At 43.2% G+C, this 19,714-nt stretch overlaps 1 protein-coding gene across 1 annotated transcript; it reads right to left on the bottom strand.

Annotated features, from left to right (window-relative positions):
• Nucleotides 1-422: 422 nt before the first annotated feature.
• DDX20 (DEAD-box helicase 20) lies at nt 423-8,096 on the bottom strand. Its single transcript, XM_034770594.1, has 11 exons — nt 7,879-8,096; nt 7,464-7,558; nt 6,545-6,713; nt 6,103-6,217; nt 5,838-5,980; nt 5,231-5,369; nt 4,655-4,713; nt 3,794-3,876; nt 2,881-2,986; nt 2,691-2,792; nt 423-1,798 (listed from the first exon to the last, which is right to left on the bottom strand). Exons 1-11 carry the CDS (start codon nt 8,078-8,080, stop codon nt 645-647), a joined length of 2,367 nt encoding a protein of 788 aa, XP_034626485.1. The 5' UTR covers nt 8,081-8,096; the 3' UTR covers nt 423-644.
• Nucleotides 8,097-19,714: the final 11,618 nt, after the last annotated feature.

Raw genomic sequence — 19,714 nt, 5'->3', positions numbered from 1 at the left:
CAATTATGATAGCTGCATTTTTTTTGTATATAATTAAAATCTCCTCTATCGCATAGCCTACCATACTTAGCTGTGGACGTGTTATTTATACAGTTTTAATTAATTCAATTTAAATTAGCAATACGTGTATTAATTGAGATAAGCAGGTTTCAATCTGCCACTATTAAATAGCAGGAGCAGTTTTTGCTCCGCTTAAGAAGGCACTATGAAAACTGGGATGAGTAACTTCTGTAGGTTTTTTAATGACAAATGCAACCTCACCCATGGAGTATCACAAAAACAGTGAATAGCACAGAAAATTATAGACGACCGTATACCTTGGCTGAGTTTGATTTTTTTAAATGTGGTTTCTTACATCTAAAGTGTCCTTAATCTGATTCTTCATTTTTGTTCACTTAAAAGATTGAAACTGACCATCCAGATGTATAAGACAAGTCATTTCTATTTATTGACAAATATTTGTTGTAACACCAACTCACTGGAATGCATATAAAACATTTACCCAGAAAGAATTTACTTACAAAAAAAGGCATTTTTACTTCAGTCTAAAAACAGTCGTCTGTTTATTTTTTAAGTCAATTTCTGAGCTTAGACGATAGCTCTTGGTAAATATCAGTTCTTTTGCAGTGAAGATTGCTCTCCCATCACCAATCACTCTTCAACAGTTCCTGAAGATAGACAGAGTTGGCGTGATAAGCAGTCATCCAGTTAAAATGCCTATGAAATTTCCTATAGTAAGAGTGAGAAGCATAATAACTCTGCCATGTTCGGTAATAGGACTTCCAGTATTCTTCATAATTCTGAGTCTCATCGGGAAAGCCAGGAGAGCTCTCATCCTGAGTGCTGTATGAACAGTCTTCCTGGGCTCCTCTCTTTGGAGGACTGGGGGATTGTTGGTGGCGGCTTTTCTTACATCGTTTGGAATTTTGTTTCACCACCTTCTTTTTCACCGGACTGTGCTTTTGGATTTGTGGCATCTGTTGGTGCTCCACTGGGCCCAGGGAGCAGCTTACGCTTTGGGAATAGTTTAGAGAAGCTTGATCTATAATGAGCACATCACTTCCTCTCTCTTGAGTATCTGAAGAGGCTTCAAAGTATGACTTGATTCCCCTACTATGAGAGGAAGCTCTGGAACTGTACGAGTTACTATCACTATCAGTGTCCCCAAATGAGACACTGTCTGCTACTGAGTGCATAGTCTCTTCCATCCCTTTCTTTTCAAAAGCACCATTTTTAGGGTGCTGGTACTGGTCTCCAGGGCCTGTGTAACTTCTTATGATTTCAACCCTTTTCTCCAACCCTTCTTTAATAAAGTATTCATAGTCTTCAACAAACTCTGCAAAGCTCCATGGAATGGGAGGCTGTGGGTTCTTAAACGATGACAGGCAAGGAATTTTGGGGAGTGTATTTTTTAAGGTTTCCTTGTCCAGATGCTGATCAACATTTTGTTCAGTGGTTTTACAAGCTGTTGCCATTTGATTTCTCTGCTGTGTGTTGACGTTTAATGTCTTTGGACTCTTGCTAGTTTTTTCTGTATTTGCATGATCTGGGCAGCCTTTTAGAAGCTGCTTCTGTTTCGAAATCCTTCTTGGCCTGGACATGGAGGAATTTTCACCTGGAACAGCAGGATCACATTGGGGTATCTGAGCACAGCTATTTATGTGAGTGTGGTGCATTGACTCCTCTGGTCTTTCATGGGTCAAGATATGAGCATTCACTGAAGCATCTGCGTGGGCAATAGCGGTGACCTCTACATCCCACTGTGCAAATTGCTCCATCAATCCAGTGGGTACAGGTTCTGCACAACAGAAAAAAGCAGCCATTCAGTCAAAAGCAGCACAAGACTTCTTTCTTGATCCCGAGGAAACAAGTATGTTTTGCACGCTATATAACAAAATCCCAAATCATAACAGCTTGTAAAGTGACAGTAGTCAAATTTGCTCTTTTTCCATAAATATTACCCATATTTCTGGTGGAAGTTTTGTTTTTGTTTTAAAAAAATACAATAGATGCATTTCTCTATTAGAATGTCATCATTCTTTTTATAAATTATTCACGGTAAACTATGCCTATTATTCCAAGGGTAACCATAGAGAAGAGCAATAACTCAGGTTATTAGAAGATATATTTATGGCTAACAATGGTCAAACATAATACAATATTACCTCTCTGCTCCAGCATACATCCTAATTAAAAACATCTGTTTTAAGATATATTAAAAATGTTAAAAGAGGCATGGAAAGGAAAATACAAAGCATTGCTAACAGGTAAATTCTATTGTTGGGGAAAAGTGACGGTGATTCCATTCAGATTTCCCAGTTCCTTTCTCTTCCACTCCACTATTGTACCCATAAAGCCCACAAGACCTCAGCACTCCATTCTGCAGTTCCCATTGCCTTCTTATGAAAATCTATCCCTAAGTGTACAGTAAGTTTTAATTTTGTATTGCTTTGTATAATTGCAGTGATTTAAAATAAAGGTACAGGCCACCTAGTTAAGAGCTATTTATGTACGTTGTCAGTACCAACAGTCTGCCTTACAAGTCATATATGCAGCTATTAGACTTTGCATAGTATCTGTATATTAAACCACAGTTCATCATGACCACCTGTGAATTCAACTGTCACATTAAAATAAAAAAAAATAACCAAGAGAGTTTAATGCAGACATATTCAGGAGACAGACTGTACCTGGTAAAGGAAGGAGCTGAAGATTACATTTCTGTGCAATTTTCATCATCATATTCTCTTCCTCCCCACGGCAACAGTAAGTCACAGCTAGGCCTAAGGTTCCTACAATACAGGGAGCGAGAGAAGAATTAGCTTGCCAGTTCCACAGATGCAACGCTTACAGCTGCACAACCCCACAACAGTGTTTTACCAAAGCGTCCAGCTCTGCCAATCCGATGCATGTACGTTTCCCAGTCCAAAGGCACATCCAGGTTAATGACAAGATTCACCTTCTCAGCGTCAATTCCACGAGAAGTCTTGAAGGAGGGTGTGGGGGGGGGGGAAACAGATGTAATGGTGACTAGTCATATAAGAGATGCAGTTCATCTATCAATTCAGGAGGCCCTTCTGTAAATTCTATGTATTTCAACACACTATGTGAAAACTATAATTTCCTGGCTTGCTTAGGTTAGCTAGAAATAAGTGTATAAGCACTTGGCATTGAGATGTACAACTGGAGGATCATTTGTATCAGATGTCTGGGTACCAAGGGAGCACATATGCTTCCAGCTTAGGAGAAATATACAGGACAGTAATATTTTTAGGTGATAGAACTTCAAGAACCGAACTGAAGACAGCAAGAAGGAATAACCTTGCCCGGTCTTTTCGTATTTTTTAAGTGTAAAGAAAAAAATTGTACCAAAGCCAATACTCCTGTGCTACAGACAAAAGAGATATTGCTACTGCTCTCCTTAAAATGTGAAAGAGGTGTTGTGCTGGTATCACACAAAGGAGAAAAGTAACTTCTGTTCCCCCATACCACCATCAAAAGATAGACACTTATTTCTTTGAAATTCATATAGCCTTCCAGAGCCTAATTACAAAAAGGTAATTAAAAATAAATAAATATTTAAACTTTGTTTTTTATAAGACTTTGAAAATTGACCCAGTTTTCTGAAGATGAAAACTGGGTGGCAGTTTGTATGCTCCGCAGGGACAGAAAGTTGCTATTTTCAGATAAATGTTCTATAAATACTGCTAAGTCAGATTTATCTCCGTCAGCTCTACAGTACATGAATTTATATTCCAGAGAACTACTTCTGCTCAACAGAAAAAAAACTCACTAAGTCTGTAGAAATCAGGACTCTACAATGGAACTGCTTCAATTTAGCCATAGCATCAAGACGCTGGTTCTGATTCATACTTCCTGAAGAAACAAAAATGAATATTTAGAAACTGAAAGAGTATTTAGGTTATTTAGCCTTGTGCTGCTCAAACCCAGGGAAAACAGGGCTCAATCAATTCTACTCCTGAAAGCTAGTGAAGTGGCATCCATTTTTCAGGCACTAATTCTAAGGCATGTTGTATCTACACCAGGAAATGGGGGTGACTGGAAAGTAGACAAATTTGAAAACATGATTAACAAAGTAGGGTATAAAATTAATCTCTTTTTGAACGATTATCCCTTTCTCAAGTGTTTTAATAACTTGGGTAACATGGAATGCAAATAAGTTTGACTTACTAACTACCATAAAGATGCAAATGTTCTTACAGCAAGGGGAGACTACAGGAAAAGGGATTAGTGTTAATTACAAAATAAACAAAAAAGGATGGTTTTGTTATAATTGTGCTGAGCTTTGTTTTATTGGCTTCCAACTGAGAGATATTCTTAATAAGTGCCCAAATGCATCAAATTACTCCACACTTCTGAACATTTCAAACAAAAGAGGACTTTCCTTTCCAAATACATCAATCTGTTACAGTACTCCAAAGCATAAGTGGGATTTTAAGCAAATATTTAAAGATTCTCAGTGAACCTGCCGAAATATGAACGGTGAAACATTACCTGTAAATTATTCATATAAATGCCCCCAAGTCCCCACTTATGTCCTGAATACTCCAATGGCTACATTTCTACTATGACTATAGGTCAGTTTTGTACAGAATTCCCATTAACAGAAGCAGTAAGTTCCAAATGTACTTGCCTGAAATGCACTCAGCAGGAAAACCTTTGGATGTCAGTACTTCAGCCAGGTGTTGAGCCCTAATACAACATATACATAAAGGTTGTAAATAAAATTACATGCTTCCAGAGTTTCTTCAAGATGACAGACTGAAGATGACTTAACAGCCTAAGCATCAGATCTGAACTTTCAACTCTTTTACAGCCAAAGATTAAAATTCCAGCAGTTGTCTCAGCCATTCATCTTGTTAAGTTAGGTACAGTGACACTTTGCAATTTTGCAACTCATGGATCTTTCAGCTTCGACTTCAAAAATCAAGTGTGCACAGACATTAGTTCCCACAGCACTCAGGTAAATGCAGAAATTGCCCTGTCAAAATTCTCCCCTACCCCTACACTCGCTTAGTACTATGTACCACCGTTCAAGCTGCAGCCCTGCGTTCCAGAAACGGTAGCATTTCGGAGTTGAAATTTGCATGCAGGTTGTGTAGTACTTTGGGCTCTTTATGAAAAGTGCTATAAAAATGGAATATATTATGCCCACTGTTCACAGACATCTGCAAACATCATATTGTTAGTTTTAAGAAGTTCTTGTTACCTGCTATGCAGATTTGAGAAGACCAAGGCCTGATTAAATGGAATCTTGCTGAAGAGCTCCTGCAAGTGCTGCGCCTTCTCCTCAAAAGTCTTATGAGGAAGTGAATGAGAATTCACAATTTTGTAATATTGCTTCAGCCCTGTGCAAGAAATCAAAGCATGGTAAGGTTAACAGTACAAAAAATTCACATAAAACTAGCAATGAATTGGTATTAAAAAGTTGATTCAAATATGTAGTTGTAGCTAGAATAAGAACATTAAAGAACTGGGAAATATTAGTTAACCTATATCACCACATGCTGAATTGGAATCTGGAAGGCTATTTTTCTTTAAAGTTTGGAATCTTTTCTTGAAGCTATGGAAAAAAGATAACCCACAACAGAGGGAAAAATAACCACTCTCCCATCATAGATACTTTGGCTAAGAAAAGTTTGGGTATAAGCACTCTTTTGAACAAATCATATAATCTATAAATAAAAGTGATAAACCGAGTATTTTGAAATTTTTTTTTTTGGTTTTATTAATTATACTCATAGCTGAATGTTAAATATATTCAGATTTTATTTGCCTAAAAACATTAAAGTTATGGATGTGCAACTTATACATACCAATGAGACTTGGGTCAGTGGGGTTCAACCTCACAAAGGTAGGGTCTCTCATGTACCTGGTCAAAGCATTAGCCAATGATTCAGGGTAGGTAGCAGAAACAGCCAGCATCTGTTTGTTGGCTGGCAAAGAAGAATAAATCCAGCTAAGAGAAAGTAAGATATTGAAAGTGAATGTATCCCACATAATGCATATTGTAGAGCTGAAAGATTCTGCATGTTAAAACTACTGCTAGGCTTATGAGAGAAACACTAGTATTTTTCTTACTTGACTTGTTCCTGGAAGCTGCCTTCTTCCAGAAGCTTGTCAGCTTCATCAAGAATGAAAAGGCGGATACTGGCTGTATTCAGACAGTCCAATTCTATGAGTTGCTTTATTCGACCTACATGATAAGAGAGAAGTGAGACACTTGAGCTCCAAAAATATTTATGAAAAAAATCTGGTTGAGACAAGACAAGACACTAACTGTTGCAAATCAAAGACTCGTTACCGAACCCACTTATTAAATAAATCTTTTTTAAAAAGCATATTTAAACTAATCACTCACTAAAAATACTTCTCTGGTCTAATTTTCTTTTGCTTCAGGCTTTGAAACTGTCCCCTGTGACTATAGGACAAGAATTCAAGAGTGCGTTTATGTGCCAAATATTGTTCTGTTGAAAAGTGTGTCACTGAATTGTGACTAAAGTATAGTGAAGTGTGCTCTTACCTGGAGAGCCTACAGCTATGTGACACTTTTTTAGTCTCATTTTGTCTTGGTTCAAAGGAGTCCCTCCAATGAAGACATGACATTCCAAGCCCTCCATTTTGATTCCAATAGTTGTGATAACAGCATGAATCTGCACTGCAATTTCTCTTGTAGGAGCTAAGACCAGGATCTGAAATAATAAAGAACTTGGCTTTGAAGGGACAGTGATGGCTCAGTGGATTAAATGCAGTCTTTCACCTCTACACCACTGCTTTAACTACAGCTTAGGTGGCCAGCGACAAAGTTTTTACCATAAGCTGTTTCATGACTTGTGCAACACTCGTTGGAAGTCAAGTCCTTACTGGACAGGTCCTCCCACCCCCAAATCAATAAGTTGAGACTGAATTCCTTCGGCCCCCATAAAAGTAGACTTGAGGCATTTTGATAGAATGGTATAGGCGGAAGTCTACCATCACAGTCCATGATATACTTGTCCTAAGAAAATATTCCTATCACTGAACTTGTCGAGCCAACAAGATGCTTTTTTTGTGCTTTCAAGCCTAAAAATGACCAACAAGGGAGGCGTGGGTGTTCCCCTTATGCCCCCCCCGCCATATTTACTTCATTATAACCTATCAAGCAATCTACTACTAACACAGATTACAAAGTAAATCAACAGCTCCGCAGCACTAAATTCTTACTAGGAGCTTCTGACATCAAGGCACTGAGATTTAACAGTAAAATACATGATACGCTTCATTCAACTGTAGACAGCCACACAGCCCCCAGATTAAATTGACCAATATCCTGTCCTGTAGATGGAGCTTAGTGTAAAACCTGGGGTCTGAGTGATGATCTCTTTGGTTATTCAGATACCTTGGTCAAGGACCTGGAGATGTCCCCAGGCCACTACAAACCACCACATCTTCAGGGCTCTCACCTGGGTTGCCGGGTTTTCCAGTATGAGGGAATCGAGGGCAATGGTCGAGAACACACAGGTTTTGCCAGTGCCAGATTTTGCCTGCACAATGAGATCTGAAAAGGGGTTAAAGGGCCCAAGTCAGGCAGCAGCCGGAACAGGGTCACCCAAGCGGTGCACGGTTATTAGGGGCTTTGCAGACTCCCGGCGCAGGGACAGGGGCCGAGTCTCTACCAATCTCTCCTTCCCTTGAGAAACAAACCACAGGCCCCCGCTCCCGAACCCAATCCCCCGCTCCCGGAGAAAGGGGCCCCCGCTCCCGAACCCGACCCGACCCCCCCCCCATGGGGGGCCCCCGCTCCCGAACCCGCCCCAGCCTCACCCAACCCCCTCCAGCCCCCGCCCCGCCCCGCCCCAGCCCCCGCGCCCCACTCACCCAGGCCGCAGCGCCCCAGCGGAATGGCCTTCAGCTGCACCGGGGAAGGCCTCAAGAACCCGGCGGCCTCCAGCCCCGCCAGCACCGGGGCCGACAGCAGCAGCGACCCGAAGTCCGCCGGGCCTCCAGGGATCAGCACGTCCCGCGTGCGAAGCCGGGGCTCGGCGGGAGCCGGCGGAGCCGCAGCGGGAGCCGCCATCATGGGAAGCGGCCGAGATTAGGAACTCTCGCGAGAAGCCGCAAAAGCCCGCGAAGCCTCCTGGGGGAAAACTTTATCAGCAGCCCCACCGCGCGGACACGGCCACGGGCGGAAGGAACCATTATGTGTTGGGGGGGGGGAGGTGGAAGGAACCATTGGGGTGATTTGGTGATAGACTCCTGGGGACTGAAAGGGGGGAGGCAGGGAGCTGTGGGGGGAGGAGGCAATTGGAGAGTGAGAAGGGGGGGCAGCAGGGGGCTCCTATGAAGGGGCACAAAGGGGAGCAGGAGACTGGGGAGGGGATGCATAGGGGCTCTGAGAGGTGGGGGCATCCCCCACTCGCCCCCCCATCCCACAGGGCATCCCCACTTGCTCACCCAGTTGCTTTCCTTCATGAGCACTGCACTCCCCCAAATCTTGGCACCACACTTAGCATGGGGTATAGCACATTCATCAGAATTAATACACCCGCAAGATCCTGAGTAGGATTAATGGATATGCCCATCTGTTTGGGCATGGTTCTCTCCCTTGTATGGGGGGATACTTGACAGGCGCTTGTAATTTTCTACCGCTAACCCCTATGATTTTAATAAGTAAAATAAAAGTGGATGCAATAGCTCTGGATAGCTTGAAAGCTTCGCTCTCTCTCACCAATAGAAGTTGGTCCAATAAAAGATATGACTTCACCCACCTTGTCCCTCTAATATCCTGGGTGCATGGCTACAACAACCCTGCATACAGCAATGTTCTTAATTTGTCCTGAGCAATATCTGCATAACATGTAGACAGTTTCTTGTCAGCAGAGGGTGCTGCCACTGCACATATTGTGTTTCCTTTATTGATTTTGACATAAACGTGTAGCTTAATCGGGTCTGTGTGTGTGACAGGATGGCAGAGTGCACATAGGATTTCCCATGGAAGATGTGGGGAAAATTTGCTCTTGCTGTAAATTGTCACTACCACAGATCTACAGACTTGGTTTGGGGCTGATTTATATTAAATTTGTGCAAGTGGAACTTACTAAATGGACGCATACAGACTAGTCAGGTCTAATAATCTATTGAGGTTAATTTTAAGAAGCTCAGCATTTGAATTTGGAGTAACAAAGCATCAGAAATTTAGCATGCCAGTATATTACTACTCTTAATTTGTATTACAGTACACCTAGGGATCCCAACTGAGATTGTGCTAGGTGATGTACATACACTTAGTAATAGGCAGTCCCCGTCCCAAGGAGCTTCCAATCTAATTAAACAAGAAGAGTGAAAGTATTAATATCCTCCGTTTACAGATGAAAAACTGAGATACGGACAGATTAAGTGATTTGTTCATCATCCAAAAAGTGCATGATAAAGTTACATACTGAACCCAGATCTCCCTGGGTCCCATTCTGATACCTTAACCACAAAACCATCCTTCCACTCAGTAAGTGCCTCAACTTTTACTTTTCTAGAAAAATTAGGAAATATGAATTCCTTGCTAACAGACCTTTATTTATTTATTCACTTATGTTTGTTAGCTTTTAGCCTCTAGCTCAGCGATACGGTTTAGTAGCATGCTCTGTATGGAGCAGGTTATAGAGCTCAAACAGAATCCCATTACATTTTGTTCCATATGATAAAAAGACCCCTTCAGTAAACCAAACACTCACACCATTTATCTCATATTTGCTGCTCAGAAATTGTAGCCGCGTAGGTTTGAGCATAAAAAATAACCCTCCATAACTGAAATTCCACCAACTGAAAAAACTCTGTGTGGCTGTGCAACTGACATGATTAATTACACAATTTAGTAACGTGGTATGATCCTTCGAGGGTGAGGGCTGGGTTTGTTTTGCTCTTTATAAAATCTGTGTCTATTCATTATTGTCCATGGCTGGGTAATAAATAACTTGCCCTGTTTGGCATATGGTTTATTGTAGACTGATATGCAGTTCAACAATAACTTCGACTGTGTGATTTATTAGGTGGGGAAGTGCGCAGTAGCTTTAAAGGCAAGTAGGTGGAATTTAATTGATAGTGATTGTCTGTGGCAATGTGCCACGTCCAATGTTATCAACTATTGCAGCTATTCCCATTGTTCTCTGTTGGCAGATATGTCAGACTGGACATCCAGCAGTTCTATTTTTTATTTAATTTTAAATGACTTGGAGTTTTCAATATATAAACCTACCGGTAAAGACCTGGCCCCACTGAAATCAATGGAGAAAAAATATCATATTGATTTCAGTGGAGCCAGGATGTCACCTACAGACTGAACAAAGGGGAAGGAAGGAAGGAGGATAGAGTGGTGGTCCTTGGGATACATGTGTCTGTGTGGGACACATTCACTCTGGTTCTCTGAGACTATTATTGCCTCTTGGATCTTTGAAAGTGATTTTTCACATCCCCAACTACTATTTTAATCTCATAACTGATGCAAGATTGAAGATTCCTTGCCCTAGATATCTTTGAAGGTGTAGTACATCTGATAACATTCACGCCTTCCTCCTTCTCCTCTCTCCCAGCTGATGTTCCAGTACTCTCTTTTCCTTCATTAACACATTTTCTCTATCTTCCATCTCCCTCGAGTACCTTAGTATTTGATTCTGTTTACCAGGGCTTTTTTTTTTTTTTAAACAAAATGAAATCATAAGTTTGCTTTAGCATGTGGCCATGTGATAATTTTAGACCTTCTGCCTGCTCTGCATTTCAGAGCTTTCTTTACAAAGAAACTCTGAGCTCCTTTATGTGTACAGTACTTTGTACCAACGTTCTTCACACATCTTAAGTCCCAGATGCAAGCATGCTCTTTGTATTTGTACACATACCTCACCTAATACATAAACCACAAGAGAGCTTTTAGGTCTTCTAGTCCATTCATAGCATTTATGTACTACAGTGATGGGCACTCTCCAAATACCACAGATAGATTTTGTCACCTACAAAATGTGTAGTTGAGTCCTCCATGAACTCTGCAGTTCTTCCATAGTTAGATAGCTTAGACAAGTATAAATGAGTACTATCTAGGTGATCACTGTATGCTTGCAAAACCATCTCGAACTATTAGGGATTAGGACAGAAGGCAGATTATCCCACATTTCCCCACTGCAGGGTTTCTTGCCCCTTCTTCTGAAGCATTGGGTGCTGGCCACTGTCAGAGACAGATACTGGACTGATAGATCACAGGTCTGATCCTGTCTGGCAAATCCTAGGTTCTTATGCTTCTGTTTCTGCAGCAGGTTCCAGTTTGGTACTTTAAGCGGACAGCATAATAAATGAATATATATATTTGGCATTGAAGAAAAAGGGTAATTCAGTTTGGAACGATGGAAGCTGAGAAGAACCGCATCGATTCAGTGCCCGAAGCAGCAGTGCTCTTGGCAGAATCACTGACTCTGGGGAAAGGAGTCCCGGTATAGATGTCTGTATGAAAATTTGTCTCTGCACCCAGCTGCAGAGGAAATAATCACACACAGATGGAAACTTGCAGTGGGAGCAGGAGAAAAAAAACATCATGGCTGACATGAGCTACCACAGCTTTGGTAGATGTGATATTCTTCGAGGTGCCGTTGGAACCAGCCTGGCACTGCTCCAAGCTTCCTAGCCAAGACCGTTAAAGGAGACGATTTCTTTTTGAAATTGGGATCCCAAGAGGAAACTGGCTGCATCTCAGGCTGAACAGCAACACCAACTCCTTTCAACGAATTTCTTTAGAGCGCCCGGCAATTCTTTCCTCCCAGCCGAAGTGATGATGTTGACGTTGCAGTAGTTCCCAGTATTGCTACTTTCCCACTGTGCATGACATACATACATACACAGATAAAAGCAACTGTGAGAAAGTGATCCGTAATGTGCAGCCAGTTATCCCTCAGAACCCATGCAGCCGTTCACATGCAATTGGTGTTTGTTTTAGGGATAGAACCTTAACTAGACACAAAGGTTTGCAAGGCCTCTGGGTTGCAGGGGTGGATTTAAAACACAAGCAGATGCGGAGATCTCCTCAGCAAGACCAACACAGGAGATTTCAGGAGAGAAGTGGGCCGGGAAGACAGGGAGGACGCTTGGCACAGGGCTAGTGGGAGGCTGTGCCAAGTGCAGGGGCAGTGTGAAAGAAGACACAAGGCCAGGAGTGGGAGGAGGACTCAAAAGGAGCAGTCAGATCAGGAGAGAGGAAGGAGAAGAGTGTAGGAGGGCAAAGTAGGGAGGAGGAAATGAGGGGAGAGGTATCTGTGGGGGCTGAGTCATGGGGAACCTTCAAGTGAGGATGGGAAGTTTGAACCTGATCATGATTCCAAAGTAGTGTCAACAACCTTCTTCCTACTACATGCCCTAAAACTAAAGCACCAATAAGTGTGTTAGTCAGGAAAGAGAACAGACACCATGAATCATCATTACTGCCATGAACCAGAGTGAGAATTTTGTCTTCTGAATCTTTTAGCTTCTTGGATAGGCCCTGATTTACAAAACCACAGCCCGACTGATACAAACAGGCACTGCAGCCCTTCTGAGGCCGGGGTATGACAGTAGTGGAGCTGGGAACCAAAGGTGAATGAGAGAGAAAAGCTTTTAAGAGAGCATTCACTACAATAAAAGTCAAATCCTGGACTGGTTGAAGTGAAGAGGGTCGACACTGGTTTCAGGGGTGAGCAGTATGGTCTGGGACCAACATGGTGATAACACTGCGCACATAAATTAGCTCCATGTTTTATTTTTCAGGTGAGGTTTTGTTAGGTGTTTGTACTGATTTAAAAAAAAATACAGCCCCTAGTCCATTTTTAGTCAGCAGGGCTTTTTATTATTATTCCATGCTGGCTCCTAACGGGAAGTAAATGTCTAACCAAGAGATCATTATCACTGTATAATCTGGGTCCTGAGAGAGACAAGGAGCCTTTTAGAAATATGGACGTGGCAAATGGTTTGATTAAATAAAATCCCTTGTAACCTTTTTAAATTAAATTGATGTGATCTAAACAGACAATGAAGGGCGGCAGGAAGCATTTGCTCTCTGGGGGAGGAGCGGGGCAGAGGTGATAAAACAGCAGTTGATCAGATTTATATGTTCTGAGCAGTAATTTTTCTTACCCTTAGTAGGAGGCATCTTGTAATGCATCTTAGGCAATTTAAATATAAAGAATCATTTCTCTTTGTGATGTTTTGTTATTAGCGTATTCTTCAGGCTGTAGCCCACGAAAGCTTATGCTCAAATAAATGTGTTAGTCTCTAAGGTGCCACAAGTACTCCTGTTCTTTTTTCAGACACAGTATCTTAATTCAGAATGGCACTGCTATTTTTTATTTATTTAAATGTTTCGGGCTCTATACTAGGCTCTGGGATGGAGGAAGGGTTATTAGAATCAGCCCAATGGCTGTATGCTGCGTAACCACGTGACATAACTGGCAGCTTTATTGTTCCACTGATGCTTTCCATGTAGCGTCAAAGAATTTAAGTCCCACTTCTGCTGCTTTCCCACGTGTAGGCAGTTAAAGGATCAGAGCATGAGATTATAAATCTTTATAAACCCAATATTTATCATTTTTAAAATCTCATATTTTAAAGCAAATTTTATGAGCTTTGGGGCCTGACTAAAGATTTTTGAATGCTTAGAATTGGCAAATATTTGATAAATGGCACTTCCCAAACTTTGTTCATGAGTCTCTGCTGGGATCCACTACCACTGACTCCTGTGTCAATGCAGAGACCCACTGATGTCTCCATACAGGACTGAGGCCTCACAGTCTAAAGACTGCAACCTGCATCATTACCTTGGTGATTTAGGCTACATCTACACTATGGGGGGGGGTGTCGATTTAAGATACGCAAATTCAGCTACGTGAATAGCGTAGCTGAATTCGACGTATCGCAGACGACTTACCCCGCTGTGAGGACAGCGGCAAAATCGACCTCTGCGGCTTCCCGTCGTCGGCGCTTACTCCCACCTCCGCTGGTGGAGTAAGAGCGTCGATTCGGGGATTGATTGTCGCGTCCTGACGGGACACGATAAATCGATCCCTGAGAGGTTGATTTCTACCCGCCGATTCAGGCGGGTAGTGTAGACCCTGCCTGAGAGCATGGTGTTTTGCCTACTGGAGCACTGCATAATTGTTTTAGCATCCCTATCCGTTGAGAAACACCCCTGGTCCAGCGGCGATTACACTACCATAAATCAAACAAGCACATACACATTGTGCCCCCAATCACCTAAAGCACAGATGACTCTGGAAATTAGAGTTTAGACAATCTACAAATGCACCTCACAAAATATGACAATGAGCAGGTACACTTCCATTTCAGCTGAATCCAATTGCTTTACAAATGCTGCTAGCTTCGCAAATGACCCACAGTCAAGACTACATGTCTGCAGAGTGGCTTGGAAGAGAGCTCATTGCCTTCTATGAAATGGAATATTTCTGTCAACCTAGTTTATTCTCTTAAATTGCACCTTTGCCAAGAAATATAACCACCAGCATTGTAGGGATCTTATATTAGGACAGACCTTCTGCAAGAGAGAGACACTCATCTGAAAGGAAATGTGTATCCATCATACTAAGCCATTATGCTGTTTCCTTCCTTCCTCCCTCCCTGTGGCTATATCCATCTCTTTAACATCTCTTTATTATTCTCCTCCAACCGGAGAATCTCCCCTGGGGGCTTATGAGCATGTTTCTTTATTTGCTTTCTAATCTTTACGTTTCAAAACCACATTTTCCCTTCTCCAAATCTCCTGGATTTTTCCCCATTTCTCCCCCTAAAATTAAAAACGAAATCTGATGAAATTCCATGTAAAAGCTGCGTTTTCTGGGATGTGCCATTGTCAGAGTTCCTGACTGTTTTAAGGCTGCGGCAGTTTACAAGAGGGATTTCTCAAAGTGGGGAGAGAAATCATGGCGATAAAATCCAGGAGTTACTTTGAGTTTCTCAGGGCAACCGTGCAAAAGACTGTGCTGGAGTTTATTATTCACCCTTTACTGACTAGGGCCCCGATCCTGCAAGGTCTTCCATGTTTGTAGGCTTACACCAGCACTGAGCTCCATTCAAGTGAACAGGGCTCTGCATGGGCACAGGTACTGCCTACATGGATGCAGCTTGCAGGATCTCTGGTTATAGCATGGGCATGATGGTTTTATGCTGCATTAGAAATAGGGCCAAATTCTAGCCACAAGGGATTTGATTTGGTACATGCAAAAAAACCTGGGGACAGTGGGGAAGATTTTCTGTCCCAGTCCTCTCTTCCCCTAAAACCAGCAGAGAAGGTGCTCTACAGGTTCCCCCATGACAAATCCTAACAGTCCGGGGGGGAATCCCACTGTTTTGGGCACACACAGCTACACACATACACAGTCCTCCCTGCACAGTTCGTTCCTGCACGTAACAGGAGGAAGTGCGGGCATTGCCAGTCTGAACTGGGCACAGAGTAATGCTGCTGTTTGGAAGTGTATGTGTGCACCTGTTCTAGAGTAACAGATGCAGAGAAGATAAATTTGGCCCATGGTTTGGAGCCCCAGAGTCCACTGAGCCCCAGTTACATGTGTGGACGCTAATCTCTCTCTTATTGCCCCCTATATTAAAACAAGTCAGGTCTTTACTCTGTGCCAATGGAGACGCAAATTGGAATCTGCATGTAGTGTAACATTTCACACTGGCCTGTGTTCCCATTAACAGCAGCATCCATCCCCTATCCAGGGCCGGCGCTTCCACTAGGTGACCCTAGGCGGTTGCCTAGGGTGGCAGGATTTGGGGGGTGGCATTTTGCCGCCCGTGGCAGAAATTTGGTGGCGGGAGGTCCTTCCGCTCCGGATCTTCAGCGGAAATTCGGCGGCGGGTCCTTCACTCGCTCCGTGACCCGCCGCCGAAATGCCCCGAAGACGCAGCGCGGAAGGACCCCCGCCGCCAAATGCTCAGAGGAAGAGTGCTGCCGCCTAGGGCGGCAAAAACCCTGGCACCGCTCCTGCCCCTATCCCAGGTGTACTAGCTGTTGACAGGAAGAGTCCATGTGATGAAAAGGATGGCCTGGCTGGCAGGGCCTCAATAGCCCCAATCCAACTCATCAGCATGCAGGTTAGGGATGATGCACAGAGAGGGAAGCCTGCAGTGTCCCCACATACTCTTTAGGAATCAGTGTACACTGGACTTCACCCTCCGGGGGCCCTTCTTACCTCAGATTCTGGAGCACTGAATTCCATATTTCAGGTGGTTCCATGTTTCAGGTGATTATATTTCAGTCCAGCCATGAGAGATTTGTACAGTCCCACTTTGCTTCTCTCTAGATACTCTGTCTGCAACAAAAATCACAGGGAAGTGTGTTCTAGTACTGACCCTTCAAAATAGCCTCTAGAAATCCTCTAATTAACCTGCATGATTTGGGGGCCAGAGTGGATCTGGGGGAAGGAGCAATTACTTTGCAGAAGTAGCAATTACAACCATAAACAAGGGAAAGAATAGAAAACCTGAAGCTTTGGGGCATGAACCCAACTATCAGGGTCTAAGAGACAACTTTCACTGCGGGCAGGTTACCTCACAACTGCCTAGTGCAGATTTTATTCCTCTGAAGTGGCTGTTACTGACCACTTCTGGAGACACCGGAACACAGGCATTGCCAAACTGAGTCAGACCTGAGGACCATCTAGCCCAATGTTCTGTCTCCATCAGTGGCCGGTACTAGATGCTTCATAGGAAAATATAACAACTCTGCAGCATTAAGATGTATGATGTGACAAGCTGGGGAAATGCCTGTATTACTTTTTATGAATATCATGTAACTCAGTTTCCCTGTTCAATTTGGTGTTATTACTTGCCTGCATGCACAGAGTTAAAGGAGGCTGTAAAGGGAGGTTGTTAAGGAACCCAGGAAAGGTAAGACCATGTCCTAGACAAGGAGCATTCCCTCAAACAATAGCCATGTTCATAGCCATGAAGAGAGACTTCTCAGCCACAGTGCTGGGATGGGGGCAGGCGGTCAGAGAGGCTGACCAGGATGTGTCAGTGAAAAGGTTGTTTGCATGTGGTTGTAGTGGAAAAGGCTGACAGTCTGACTAAAGCTCTCAGAGACAGGGGACCACAGGCTGCAAACAGTGTAGGCTGCTTCTCCCAACTTAGAGATGGGGAATAAACCAGAGCAAAGCTAAGCATAGGTAAGGGAACGTGCATGTAGCCCTCTTAGTTATTTTAAATCTATTTTTTTAAGCACCGTGTACCCTTTAGGGCAAAATAAATCGTGTTTTGTTTTGAAAATGCTCTTTCTGTATACTGCAACCATATGCTGTCTCTCGGGATCTCAAAGAGAAACCTCAGCAGGGTCCAAAGTTGGGCCTGCTGAATTAGTCACAGTTGATACCTGTAACCCAGGTCCTGGTCTGAGAGTGGGTGAATTGCAGAATTCCACTCCAAGAAAGGTAAAGGCCTGAGGCCTCACACCTTTGCGGGGTGTACTCAGAGAATCCCCAAGAAGAGACAGCAATGCAGCTACCATCTGTAATGGTCACCTAACTAATCTGCCTCCCACGTTAGATCACATCCTATTTTGTTTAATTAATTATGGTAACACTGAATACACATATACATCTCCAATCCCTTTTTAAAATCTCGCCAAGTTATTGGCCTCAATGACTTCCTGTGGCAATGAGTTCTCCAGTCTAACTACACATGATGTGACAGAGTATTTCCTTAGTCCAGACAGGATGGGGAACCAGAGGAATCTCAAGCCTGATTCAGTCTAGCAATTCCTATGAGCTATAACTTAATTTTAGCTTATTATTTTTAGCTGTTAAGCGCTGAGAACATGCTCAGCACTGTAAAAAGATACACAGAGCAGAAAGTCCCTAGCCTAGAGAGCTTATAATGGGAACAAGAAAGAGAATCCCAGAGCAGGGAATAGCTGATGGAACCTTTGCCAAAGCCAGGCTTTCCTACGCTGTTGTTAAACACAAATGACATACACTGTTTTAATTCTGCACTAGATTAATGTTCCTTCTGAATATATATATATATATATAGTGGCCTTATATAAAGAGAAGTAATCTTACAAACAACTGTGATGTGCATGCTGTGACATTTTATACACTCCCCTATGACCTTTGCTTTGCTAATACAATGTTTAATCCCTTTTAAACCCTAATATAATCATTTTTAAGTAAATCATGTTCCAAACTGGGTGACTTTCACAGAACTCCCATCTGGAAGGACGTAGCCGTTCAGAGGTTCTAGCCCAGGCAGAACTGATGTGATTTTCTCTGCTAAAAGGATATTTTGTTCTTTACATACGTATACTATATGATCCCTCTGGCTGGGCTCTCTCTTGTTCTCCTCCCCCTTAGCCTTGTAAAATATCAACTAAGAATCTACAATAAGCTACTTTGTGTACAGACTATTTAGGCTGTAAGGGTCAAATTCCAGGTGATGCTGAGCATAAACACCTGACAGAAAACTCCAAACAGTAAAGGGGAGCGTTTCTCTGACTTTGGGGGGGGGGGGTTCTTTTGGAATCTCCCCTAAATCCACAAGCAGGTCTTTGCACAGCCATTAATGATGGAGCCAGATTGCTTAGGCCCAGGGGTGTGGTTTGTGGTCTCTTGTATGCTTCCGGGCCCTGCGTTAGCCCCTATGCAGTGCTGAGATCCAAACCAGATTTCCAGAGTCTTCCGAGCCAGTGCTATAGCCAGAAGACTATCCTTCCTCCTCTCACCATATATTTCTACAGGTTGAACCTCTCTAGTCCGGCACCCTCAGGACCTGACCGGGCCCGAACCAGAGAATTTGCCGGACCACAGGAGGTCAATGCAGAATGCCAGTGGGTCTCCATAGGCGCGAGAAGTAGGAGTGTGGGGGGTACTGCAGCACCCCCAGGCTTTGTGCCCAGCGTTGCCTCCCACCCAGGGTCCTGGCCGCCGGCCCCCTGCCCAGGGGCTCCGAAGCCATCCCCCAGGTCCTCCTCCTCCCTCCCGAAGCTTGAACGTCGTGAATCAGCTGTTTGCAGTGCTCCGGAAGCTCTGGGCATGAGAAGTTGGTAAGTGCGGGGCTGCTGGCACGCAAGAGGCACGGGGGGAGGAGGGTAGAGGGAGGAGCTTGGCGCTGGTGGATGCTCCACACCCACTAATTTTTTTCCATGTGCACCCACGAATTCGGCGCCTATGCCGGATCATGGATGTTGCTGAACCAGGGAGTGCCGGATTAGAGAGGTTCAACCTGTATTACATTAATGATACCTGAACAAAGTTTGTGGTCCCTTTGAAATAATGGGATAAGCCACTCCCAGTAAAATTGCACAGGTTTTCCGAACCAGGGTTTCTCGGTTTAAATTATATATATATATATATATATATATATATATAGTGGTTTGAGCATTGGCCTGCTAAACCCAGGGTTGTGAGTTCAATCCCTGAGGGGGCCACTTGGGGATCTGGGGAAAAATCAGTACTTGGTCCTGCTAGTGAAGGCAGGGGGCTGGACCCGATGACCTTTCAAGGTCCCTTCCAGTTCTAGGAGATGGGATATCTCCATTAATTATAATTATATATATTTTAGATTTAAAAGTTGTTAAAGCTAAACCTGCCCCTGCTCCTTTGTGTCCATTTCTCATTCCTTTTCTCGCTTGTTATCAGACTGGCATGTTTAGCTTTGAAGGATTCGCCTTCAGTATCTGAGAGGACACAGAATTATTCAG

The sequence above is a fragment of the Trachemys scripta genome, chromosome 4 (assembly GCF_013100865.1).
Source record: "Trachemys scripta elegans isolate TJP31775 chromosome 4, CAS_Tse_1.0, whole genome shotgun sequence".
Classification (NCBI taxonomy): Eukaryota; Metazoa; Chordata; order Testudines; family Emydidae; genus Trachemys; species Trachemys scripta.
Note: the sequence above shows the minus strand (reverse complement) of the source record. Positions and strands in the feature narration are given on the sequence as shown.

Bases quoted from the DNA above. Each gene is read 5' to 3' on its own strand.
- DDX20 (XM_034770594.1), bottom strand. From the start codon at position 8,080: ATGATGGCGGCTCCCGCTGCGGCTCCGCCGGCTCCCGCCGAGCCCCGG. The intron at 4,714-5,230 runs GTAACAAGAACT...ATGTTGTATTAG, and splicing joins TTCTCAAATCTGCATAGCAG to GGCTCAACACCTGGCTGAAG. The intron at 2,793-2,880 runs GTAAAACACTGT...CCTGTATTGTAG, and splicing joins TGGCAGAGCTGGACGCTTTG to GAACCTTAGGCCTAGCTGTG.